This window comes from Colossoma macropomum, unplaced genomic scaffold (assembly GCF_904425465.1).
Source record: "Colossoma macropomum unplaced genomic scaffold, Colossoma_macropomum, whole genome shotgun sequence".
NCBI classification, from domain to species: Eukaryota; Metazoa; Chordata; class Actinopteri; order Characiformes; family Serrasalmidae; genus Colossoma; species Colossoma macropomum.
Genome location: NW_023494803.1, coordinates 42,451,291 through 42,463,190, shown reverse-complemented (window position 1 = coordinate 42,463,190; position 11,900 = coordinate 42,451,291). Strand labels below are relative to the sequence as shown.

General features: G+C 38.9%; 1 protein-coding gene across 1 annotated transcript; it reads left to right on the top strand.

Moving 5' to 3' along the window:
- Positions 1 to 3,768: 3,768 nt before the first annotated feature.
- fam177a1 (family with sequence similarity 177 member A1) lies at positions 3,769 to 11,515 on the top strand. Its single transcript, XM_036593209.1, has 5 exons — positions 3,769 to 3,900; positions 6,646 to 6,831; positions 6,920 to 6,986; positions 8,912 to 9,009; positions 10,094 to 11,515. Exons 1-5 carry the CDS (start codon positions 3,832 to 3,834, stop codon positions 10,292 to 10,294), a joined length of 621 nt encoding a protein of 206 aa, XP_036449102.1. The 5' UTR covers positions 3,769 to 3,831; the 3' UTR covers positions 10,295 to 11,515.
- The last annotated feature ends 385 nt before the right edge of the window (positions 11,516 to 11,900 follow it).

Here is an 11,900-nt window from a genome sequence, read left to right as displayed (position 1 = left end):
CCAGTGAACCTACACGAGTCTTCTGGGTTTATATGGAATGTTGATGATGGAAAATAGTGGAAAAACTGAAATAATAAGTTCTCTTTGGGGACTATTTTGCCTCCAGCGCCCTGCATGTATCCCTCCACCATGAATGGAGTTTAAGTTCTCTAAACTATCCTAAAACAGTGTCTCAGTCATCAGGCAGTGAATTCATAACCATTTCATGTAGGAACTTTCTGTGAGGGAGCTTTTAGAGGTGGACGTCTGGTTCCTATCACCACCACTGTGAACAGTTCTGACTCTGTAAGTTTCTCTAGAACCGAGCGTTTCACACCAACCACTCTGAATGACTCTGTTTACATCTTAACCAATTAATTATGCAGAAATTCTGAATTCATCTTTAAGCTGGATCACTGGTAATTCGGTACCAACACAACAAATAAAACCATTTTAGTGAGGTTTTGTTATGACAGTGATGAGACGCGTTATACTGCAGCAACAAATCTACTGCCTTTAAAAACACTGATAAATCACTATCAGTGACCAGGATCAGTTATAACAGCCCCGAAAATGGTATTAACATAAATTGGTGTTACTGTTGGTTCCTGATGGTTTTGTAATGTGTTTTGGCTTTTTTTAATGGGTTGATACCACAGTGTAAATGATCCTAATGGTTTAACAGGTGACCAGTGGCTGATTCTAAATGCATTTGATGGTTTCCTAATGAGATCTAAAGGTGTTCTACAGGAAACAAGTGGTCTCTGTTGGAAATCATTGAGCCAATTCCTATTAGAAAGCAAAACCATTAGGGCTTAATCCTAATGGTGTCTAATGGTCCTTATAGTACTGGTAGTAGAATCCATTTTACTGAAGGGCAGCATTCATAAGTCCATATGACACACAAGCCTTCAGCACTTCACACACATTTTTTGCACATTTCACACCAAACCACTCTGAATGAACTTTGTTTACATCTGAACCACTTAATTATGCAGATCTGATTTTGAAAAATCAGTTTAAATTGACAGAAAAGTTTTAAATCACAGCTTTATCACGACAAGCATAAAAATAATTATATTTAAAGTTAATAAAACAATTAAAATTAATAATACAATAAAAATTAATAGTATTTAAATTATAAAAAGCTTCAGTAGATGTTTGTTCTTGAGTAACTACTGTACCCAAATGTGAACTTAATGATTGAAAATCATTTCAACCTTGTCGTCATATCCAATGTGTAGTGTGGGGTGGAGGTGTGGGGGGGGGCAGGATATTAATTTCTTCACATCATAAACTACAAAGCACTTTATAAATTGTGGATGAGCGCATCTCATCTTCTTTCATATTCTCTTTTTTAAAAGGCAAGTCTTTGTCATATTACACACTTTCTCTATTCTAAATAGTCTTAAAATACAGTTATGGTACATTATTATGGTCAATCCAGCTTTTGAAATGATCACACTGCCTGTGTTTTGATGTAAAACTCCACACTGTGCAGTAGAGAAGGGCCTGATGAGCTCCTCACTGTGTTTGTGTTGACAGAATGTGCTGCTCATATCCAGCCTTCACAAATACTCATCACTGCTGTGAGTTCTGATCACTGTAACAGCTGGAATGCCACGCTAAGATTCCTATTTCATGAAAACTTCCATATATTTTATATTGTGTCTATTTAAATTGTTATTTCTTTCTTTTAGGGGGCAGAATGGGTTGTTTATCTTGCAGGTTTATTCATTATGAATGAGTAGAGGAGATGTTTTGGAGCAGGGGGCAAAAACAGAACGTGGAACGCTGCAAACTCCCAGGCCTCAGAGATCACAATTAATGTTGAATGAGGTGCTTTATAATCATGTCCAACGTATAATCAGCCCTGTACTTTCCCTGCTTTAGTTCCCATTTCAACTCAGGAAGGAAGGGGTTGTTAATGAGCTGACAAACACAAAAGTGTGTGGAGCAGTGGGCCTTCAGGAACAGAGTATTAAAAGAGTTTACTCATTTAATATACTGAGGCAAAGCAGAATAATAAATAAATAATAATAAATTCTGCTTAATTTCAGCTTATTACGTTATTTTTCTTTCTTTTTCACAATAATATTGTTTTTTTTTACATTTTTTTTTCTCTCCTGAAACTGAAACTGTTTTTTGATGGTTTGTTGCACTTTTTTAGTCCTCAAAATCAGAAATTACATAATACAAAAACAGTATGGACCGGAAAGAGAAAATAAAAGGAAAAGAAAAAGAGAAATATATTAATCAACAGCACTCTGTCTTTTCAGGAAGAAGAAAAGTCATGGCAGCCTTTTTGTTACAAAGACTGTCAGGCAGGAAATCATACAGCAATTTTAAATCTTTGATGAAAAGCCTAACGTTTGGTTTAGTGGAGGTAATTATATCTTTGAGCAAATGGGATTTTTCCAGCAGGGCTATAAGCTTTATGGCATCATCAATGTTTTCTTTCTTGCTTGCTTGCTTTGTTTCTTTCTTCCGGTCCTTTCGTGTAGGCAGAGAGCTTGTAGAGAGGAGAATCACCACTCTGCAATGTCCCTCGGGGTTCTCAAACGCTAGAGGGCGCTCCCGAGCGAGTCCAAAATGAATGAGTTGATATGGAGCATTTGAGCAAAATCATAGTTTATAAATGCTGAAACATTTTTAATGTAAAATAGTTCATTCATTTCTGAACAGCATAAAACATTTTAACACTGCTGTTATATTTTTAAGAGCTTTTAAACTCGAGTTATAGGAGTTTAAAACGGTGCCTCATGTACGTTCGTGACGTCAGTGAGCGCGAACAGCCAATGAGCTGCTCCGCTCGCCAATCAATCATCACGCTCTAGCAGTAAAGCCCGCCTCCTGCTGCCCAAAACCCGTTTACTGTATAAAAAGGAAACATACAGGTGAGATTTCTTTGCTTTTTTTAGTGAAATTGATTCTTCTACTGTCTAAAATTAAAGGAAAGTTCTGGTTCAGTGATTAGAAACTATTTAACTTTCCGTTTTTAGCCGTTGAGCTCTATTTAATCCCATTCATTGAGGACTCGCTCGCGGGCGCCCTCTGCTGTTTAGCAGTCCTGTTTTTGATATAAGGGGGGTAAATAGGAAGCGGCCAGAACAGAGCCGGTTTATGAGGAGCCTGGCCGCTTTCTACTCCCCCTGTTATATCAAAAACAGGACTGCTAAACAGCAGAGGGCGCCCGCGAGCGAGTCCTCAATGAATGGGATTAAATAGAGCTCAACGGCTAAAAACGGAAAGTTAAAATAGTTTCTAATCACCAAACCAGAACTTTCCTTTAGTTTTAGACAGTAGAAGGATGGATTTCACTAAAAAAGCAAAGAAAACTCACCTGTATGTTTCCTTTATTCTACAGCAAACGGGTTTTGGGCAGCAGGACGCTAACATTACTGCTAGAGCGTGATGATTGATTGGTGAGCGGAGCAGCTCATTGGCTGTTCGCGCTCACTGACGTCATGAACGTACGTGAGGCGCCGTTTTAATCTCCTATAACTCGAGTTTAAAGGCTCTTAAAAATATAACAGCACTGTTAAATGTTTTATGCTGCTCTGTGTTCAGGAAAGGAATTAATTATTTTACATTAAAAATGTTTCAGTATTTATAAACTATGATTTTACTCAAAGGCTCCATATCAACCCATTAATTTTGGACTCGCTCGGGAGCGCCCTCTAGCGTTTGAGAACCCCGAAGGACATTGCAGAGTGGTGATTCTCGCCTCTTCAAGTTCTCTGGCCAGACTCCTCGTAAACCGGCTCTGGTGTAACGTTGGTCCGCTGGGGGCTTTTATTTTGAAAAGCCCGCAGTGCTAAGTTTGACTCGGTTCGTCTGCGGTCAGCTGAGATGGCGGATCTGTCTCTGTATCTCACAAACATTACCGTCACTTTGGGACAAAACATGGACCCGGAGAAGGTAGAGGATCGAATATTATCATTAATAAACTGATTATTAGTTACGTTTATCGGTGGTTTTGGCGGGCAGAGCGGAGGCAGTGTTCGTTAATGTTAACGTTACTTCCGTGTTGTGTCCACAACTGTCATTATTATTAACGGTGGGTGTCGCTTAGATACCCTGCTGAATCATTATTATTATTATTATTATTATTATTATTTGTTTATAAATATTATGATGTATGATTTATTATTATTAAGGGTTGCTTAGTTACTCTGCTGAAAAACTGCTCCTGCTCTGGATTATGATTGTTTATTTATTAGCACTATGTATAATTTATTATTATTATTATTATTATTATTATTATTATCAAGTGTTGGTTACTCTGCTGAAATGTCCTGTTATTTATTTATTTATTTATTTATTTGTTTGCATGATTTATTATTATTAAGTATTGCTTAGTTACTCTGCTGAAAAAACACTCATCATGTTTTTTATTATTATTTATTATTATTAAGTAGTGGTTAGTTACTCTGGTGAAAGACTACGGAGCCCCTAAGGTGACATGGTGAGGCCACAAATTAATTAAGTGACCCTTATTAGTGCCACAACGGGGAATTTTCACCTCCGCATTTTGACCCATCCATGCAGTGAAACACCACATACACACTAGTGAACACACACACTAGGGGGCAGTGAGCACACTTGCCCGGAACAGTGGGCTGCCCTATCCGCAGCGCCCGGGAGTGGTTGGGGGATAGGTACCCACTACTGCCCCACTACTACACTGAAGCCATGAATTAGTATATCGAGGCTACAAATGAAATATATTGAAATTCAGTAAACTAACTCATGGCCTCAATATAGTAAATTGTGGTCTCAGTATAGTAAGTTGTGGCCACACCTTATTAAAATAATAATGACTGTATCAGTTTAGTGTCCATGAAAGACTGCACTGCACTGCTGAACAGTGTTTTTATTTTAAAAGCTATTTGATAAAGAAACTCACCAAACTGAAGGTCTGTTTGTCGACTGAACTCTCTCAGCAAACATACCTGTCAGTATTTGACACCAATCAAATATCAATAAGGAACTTTAGTTTCATGTTGTGTTGATTTTCTGAGTGTAAATAAGTTACACATCCTCTTCAGAGACACTCTACTACACACGTTAATGCACAGATACTGTTTATTTAGCAGTTTTAACAAATTGGGAAATTAAACCTAAAATGTGGTCTGTCCAGAGGTTATGACGCATTTTAAATATTATGTTTTATTTTTCCCCAAATATGTTAAACTCAGTGAACAAATAGAAACTGTACATTAAAAATGCCATATATAAGTGTGTTTAATTTTTTTCCGAGGGATAAAAAGAGGTCATGTAAAAATGAATCATTACTATTTTTGGCCCATAAACCAACACAAATGTTATAATTATACCTCAGGAAAAATAAAACAGAAGAAAATGTTGGATATGAGCCCTTTAAGTGATCTCTAATGAATTTGATTATGGTTTCTGATACTGTATGACACACTTATCAATAAACATGGACTAAAGTACATCAGCATATACAGAGAGATTCAGAGAGGTTTGGTGTGAAATGGTTCAGATGTCTTTACAGTGGTGGTGATAGGAACCAGGGGTCGCCATGACTACAACACAAATATAGACATTTTATTTACTATCCAGAACCACCAGTGAACCTACACGAGTCTTCTGAGTTTATATGGAATGTTGATGATGGAAAATAGTGGAAAATCTGAAATAATAAGTTTTCTTTGGGGACTATTTTGCCTCACAGCGCCCTGCATGTATCCCTCCACCATGAATGGAGTTTAAGTTCTCTAAACTATCCTAAAACAGTGTCTCAGTCATCAGGCAGTGAATTCATAACCATTTCATGTAGGAACTTTCTGTGAGGGAGCTTTTAGAGGTGGACGTCTGGTTCCTATCACCACCACTGTGAACAATTCTGACTCGGTAAGTTTAGACATTTATATAAATATAGACATTTTATTTACTATTCAAAACCACCAGTGAACCAACATGAGTCTTCTGAGTTTTTATAGACAACAGTTCTGACTCAACCAAATCACTCTGAATGACTTTGTTCACGTCTTACCTGTTAAATCATTAACTTTTTTAAATTTGGTGGAATTCCCCTTCAGTGAAGTACAAATGTGTTTGTTTTTCCAGCCTCTAACTTAAGCCCATTCAGTATTCATTGTTTCCTTGATTTAGTTGATTGATCAGTAGCAAAAATCAGCTGTAGTGTGATAGAAGCAGTAAACACACAACTGAGGAAGCATTTCTTTAAATACAAATATCAGAAGTTGGGAATTTTCCATGGTGTCGTATCAACATTAACATTAATTAATGCCAAAATGTCCATTCACATACATACATAACAGACAGAGGCCGTTTTAAATGAACAACCGAACATGGATTTGTAATATTTTAACAGTAAAAACATAGAAAAGGACAAAATAGGACTGATAGATACACATATTGACCACTTTATTAGGTCCACCTCCTTGTTTCTACACTCACTGTCCACTTTATCAGCTCCACTGACCATGTAGTTTCACCTTGTAGTTCTACAGTTACAGACTGTAGTCCATCTGTTTCTCTGCATACTTTGTTACCCTGTTCTATAGTGGTTAGGACCCCCACGGACCCTCACAGAGCAGGTGTTATTTGGGTGGTGGGTCATTCTCCGCACTGCTATGCTGTTTTGTAATGATGTGTTAATTGATGCTGATTCAGAGCTCGAATGCGGTGAAGGACTTTGAGAACGTGGAGCTCGGGGACGTTGGGAAGAAGCAGAAGGTTCCTCGCAGGACCATCTACTTCGCCAGTGGTGAGACAATGGAAGAGTACAGTACAGATGAGGAAGACGAGGATGAGGAAGAAGTGAAGGAGAAAAGAAGCGCCATGACCACAGTTGACCCGGTGAGTTTGTGTATATAAACCTCTTATGAAGTCTCAGCTGTGTTCAGTCGGTCGGCTCACTGTCTGCTTGTTTCTGTGTTTATTCTAGTCGAAGCTGACTTGGGGTCCGTATTTTTGGTTCCACATGTGGAGAGTGGCCACCTCCACAATCTCAGGTAACAACAGCCTTTCTGGAATTAAAGGGGAACTCCACCGATTTTCCAAAATTTCTGCATAATTAATTGGTTAAGCTGTAAACAGAGTCATTCACAGTGGTTTAGTGTGAAACCCTCGGTTCTAGATAAACTTACCGAGTCAGAACTGTTCACAGTGGTGGTGATAGGAACCAGATGTCCACCTCTAAAAGCTCCCTCACAGAAAGTTCCTACATGAAATGGTTATGAATTCACTGCCTGATGACTGAGACACTGTTTTAGGATAGTTTAGAGAACTTAAACTCCATTCATGGTGGAGGGATACATGCAGGGCGCTGTGAGGCAAAATAGTCCCCAAAGAAAACTTATTATTTCAGATTTTCCACTATTTTCCATCATCAACATTCCATATAAACTCAGAAGACTCGTGTAGGTTCACTGGTGGTTCTGGATAGTAAATAAAATGTCTATATTTGTGTTGTAGTCATGGCGACCCCTGGTTCCTATCACCACCACTGTAAAGACATCTGAACCATTTCACACCAAACCTCTCTGAACCTCTCTGTTTACATCTCCCACACTGAATTATGGGGGATTTTTGGAAAATGGGTCGAGTTCCCCTTTAAAGGAATAGTTCAGCAAAAAAGCAGATTTCCTCACAAATTTACACAATTTCAAATGTATTTGATCCCACCAATATCCCGCCAATCAGCACAGCGCTAAACCCACGCTGAGCTGTTAAAGGACCCGTATCGTGGAAAACTGAATTCACCTCACTTTATTCGTAATTAAAGAGTTTGGCGTAATATTTAAACCCTGTTAAAGTTTCAAAACATACCCAGTCCTTACAGCCCATATATGGAAACTAGGCTGTGTTGAATTCACTGTTTTTGTGATGTCACAAATACCAACATACTTACATACAACCACCCACTGAGTTCATAGCAGTTCAGCTTCACTAAGGAGGGTTTCAGCCCGTACTGCTTTTTGAACAAGTCACAGCCAATCAGAACAGAGATCAGTTACACATACAGCCTTGTGCAAAAGTTTGAGCGCCCCTGGTCAAATTCCACGTTGTGTTGGTTTTCTGAGTGTAAATAAGTTACAGATCCTCTACAGAACCACACTACTGCACATTTTAATGCACAGTGACTGTTTATTTGCTGAAATTAACACACTGGGATATAAAACTTAAAATGCAGTCTGTGCAAAAGTTATGGCACATTTTATATTTTACGTTTTATTTTTTCCGCAATATGTAAATTACAAGAAAGTGTTGGATGTGGGCCCTTTAAGTCATGTCTAATACATTCAATTATGTGGTTCCTGACACTGTATGAGTCACTGTTATCTATAAACATGGACTAAAGCTAAAAACAACAGCAGCCGTCACAAAACCTGAACTTTGTCTGCCTTTATTAATATCAGTGTACTGAAGTATTCCTTTTAACTGTGTTATACACTCTTAAAGATTCTTTAAAGGTTCTTTATGGGCTCTTTAGTAAAGAAAACGGTTCTGTATAGAACCATAAACACTCAAAAAAACGTTTTGCATGATTAAATGGTTCTTTGCACCATGAAATGGTTCTTCAAATTGATGAAGAATGTGTTGTTTATGGTTCTGTATAGAGCCTTTTTAAAAAGGGTTCTTCTAATGTAACAAGCTTGACATGGTAATAAAGGAAGAACCCTGGGTGCTATATAGAACCATCTACAGCACATCCTCCATCAATCTGAAGAATCATTTCATGATGCAAAGAACCTTTAATCATGCAGAAGGTTCTTTGAGTGTTCATGGTTCTAAACAAAACCATTTTCTTTACTAAAGAACCCTTGAAGAACCGTCTTTTTAAGAGTGTACAACAAAACATGCAGCCACTCATTCGGGAGAAGAGCTGTGGGTGTAAAATAAGAGATTCTATTTGTATCCTGTCTGTGTGTTTCAGTGTGTGATTACCTCGGAGAGAAGATGGCGTCACTTCTCGGCATCACGTCACCCAAATATCAATATGCAATCGATGAGTATTACAGGATGAAGAAGGAGGTAAACACAGCACATCTGCTCACAGCGCTGCTTACCTGGCACTCAGATGCACAAACTCAATTTATATCATCAACTTTTTTCCTTTAAGACTTAATATTTAACAAATCTTTTAATAAGGTTTGAATACCAGATTTAGGGAACACCAGAGTGAACATCTTTTCATGGAGTTTAAAGACGATCCTTTATGTTTCACATGTAAGAAAACCACATTATTTAAAGTATTTAAAGATGCAGCGTTCGTCAACGATACACATAGACTCCGAATTATTCCACATAATTAATGGTGTGCCAAAATATAAGGCTGTTTTATCTTTTTAGCCCTCACCAAGGTTTTGACCACTTTATTAGGCCCACCTCCTTGTTTCTACACTCACTGTCCACTTTATCAGCTCCTCTGACCACATAGTTTCACTCTGTAGTTCTACAGTTACAGACTGCAGTCCATCTGTTTCTCTGCATACTTTGTTACCCTGTTCTTCAATGGTCAGGACCCCACAGAGCAGGTACTATTTGGGTGGTGAATCATTCTCAGCACTGCAGTAACACTGACGTGGTGCTGGTGCGAGTGGATCAGACACAGCAGTGCTGCTGGAGTTTTTGAACACTGTGTCCACTCACTGTCCACTCTATTAGACACTCCTACCTTGTCAGTCCACCTTGTAGATGTGAAGTCAGAGACGATAGCTCATCTGCTGCTGCACAGTTTGTGTTGGTCATCCTCTAGTCCTTCATCAGTGGTCACAGGACGCTGCCCACAGGACGCTGTTGGCTGGATATTTTTGGTTGGTGGACTATTCTCAGTCCAGCAGCGACACTGAGGTGTTTAAAACCTCCAGCTGCACTGCTGTGTCTGATCCACTCAGACCAGCACAACACACACTAACACATCACCACCACGTCAGTGTTACTACAGTGCTGAGAATGACCCACCACCCAAACAGTACCTGCTCTGTGAGGGTCCATGGGGGTCCTGACCACTGAAGTACAGGGTAACAGAGTGTGCAGAGAAACAGATGGACTACAGTCTGGAACTGTAGAACTACAAAGAGCCCTAACTCTGACTTCTTCTTCACACGTTTCTCAGGAGGATGAGGAAGAAGAGGAGAACCGTCTTTCTGAAGAAGCTCAGCGGCGTTTCGACGAGCAGAACGAAACGGTTAGCCAGCAGCCCACGGTGGAACAGCCGGAGGGACCCGCGTCCTTCGTGAATGTGACCTTTGACCTTGAACAGGAGTCACACGCGACTCCAGACGCCAGCAAAGTGCCTCCCCCCATTCCCTCGTAAAACTCTGCACTGAGCCACGGCAGCGTTTCTGTGTCCAAACAGGACTCAGTTACAGAACGACCTTCGTGTAATTATTATACAGTAATAGTAACCAGGGATTAGAACAGTTCCACTTACACTTCCTATACAGCTGTAATTCTTCTTTTATATATACACAAAATGATCTTATGCATCCATGCGTTAAACAATGCATAAGCAGAAACGTTATTATTAAGCGCAGTCTAGTGCTGCTGTGTGATATTGTGGCCTTGTAGTGTGAGATTGTTTGGCCTTTGAGCTTTTTTTTGGCCCCGCAGTTCCTTTATTTTTTCCTTTATGTAAATGTTTATGTAACTTTTTGTAATTTCACCGCACCAGAACATTGTGCGAGTTCTCTCACTGAGGCTTTCAGCAACGGCAGCAGCCTGAATCCGACCCAAATATGATCCCACAGTTAAAAAGCAGGACCAGGCGAATATGCGCTACCAGTCAAAAGTACAGACCTGCCTGAATAAGCGTTTTTTTTGTAATGATAGAGATTTTTGGCGTGGGGTTAAATGCAAATTAAATTTGTCTCCAAAACAAATAGTTACAAAAAATATTGTATGTAAAATACAAATAGCTCCCCTTTGCTTTGAACACTTGAATATATTCAAATATTCAAAGCAAAAAGGAGCTACTTGTAATTAAACATAATAAAATAACATGATTCCATGTGTTATTTCATAGATTTGATATCTTCTGTTATTCTAGATTGTGGAAAATAGTAAAAAAAAAAGAGGAATATTTATGAGTAGATGTGTCTAATTTTGACTGGTGCTGTATATTTATTCTGTATATTCTACACTGTCATGTCAAAACCTGCGAGCTTCACTTTTATGCTGTTTGAAAACACCAGCTGCCCTTTAATAGAAACATGAGCCAAAATTACTGAAATTAAACATACATTAAGGTTCGTTTTCCATTAAAAGACTTAAGGAACGTTCCAGCGTTCCATTTGCTGTGTACAGTTTATTGCCATGGACAAGACTGTCGACGTGTTTCTGTGTACAGAACAGACACTTTACTCAAGAAATAATTATAATGAAAGTCAATGGGCAGTTTCTGTAGAACACACAAATTAAAGGGGAATTCCACCAATTGTTCAAAATTCCCCCATCATTCAGTGTGTGAGGTGTAGACAGAGAGATTCAGAGTGGTTTGGTGTGAAATGGTTCAGATGTCTTTACAGTGGTGGTGATAGGAACCAGGGGTCGCCATGACAACAACACAAATATCTGAAATATTAAGTTTTCTTTGGGGACTATTTTGTCTCACGGCGCTCTGCATGTATCCCTCCACCATGAATAGCCTTAAAAAAATGTTTTAGGCTCAAAATCTTCTCAAAACTGTGGTAAAACAATATTCATAACCATTTACTGTAACTTTCTGTGAGGCAGCTTTTAGAGGTGGACGTCTGGTTCCTATCACCACCACTGTGAACAGTTCTGACTCCAAGTTTCTCTAGAACAGATCGTTTCATACCAAACCACTCTGAATGACTTTGTTTACATCTCAACCATTTAACTGTGTAGAAATGTTGAAAAAAAATGGTGGTGTTCCACTTTAAGCTAGATAACTGGTTCTT

Bases quoted from the DNA above. Each gene is read 5' to 3' on its own strand.
- fam177a1 (XM_036593209.1), top strand. From the start codon at position 3,832: ATGGCGGATCTGTCTCTGTATCTCACAAACATTACCGTCACTTTGGGA. The intron at 3,901-6,645 runs GTAGAGGATCGA...ATGCTGATTCAG, and splicing joins AAAACATGGACCCGGAGAAG to AGCTCGAATGCGGTGAAGGA. The intron at 9,010-10,093 runs GTAAACACAGCA...CACGTTTCTCAG, and splicing joins ATTACAGGATGAAGAAGGAG to GAGGATGAGGAAGAAGAGGA.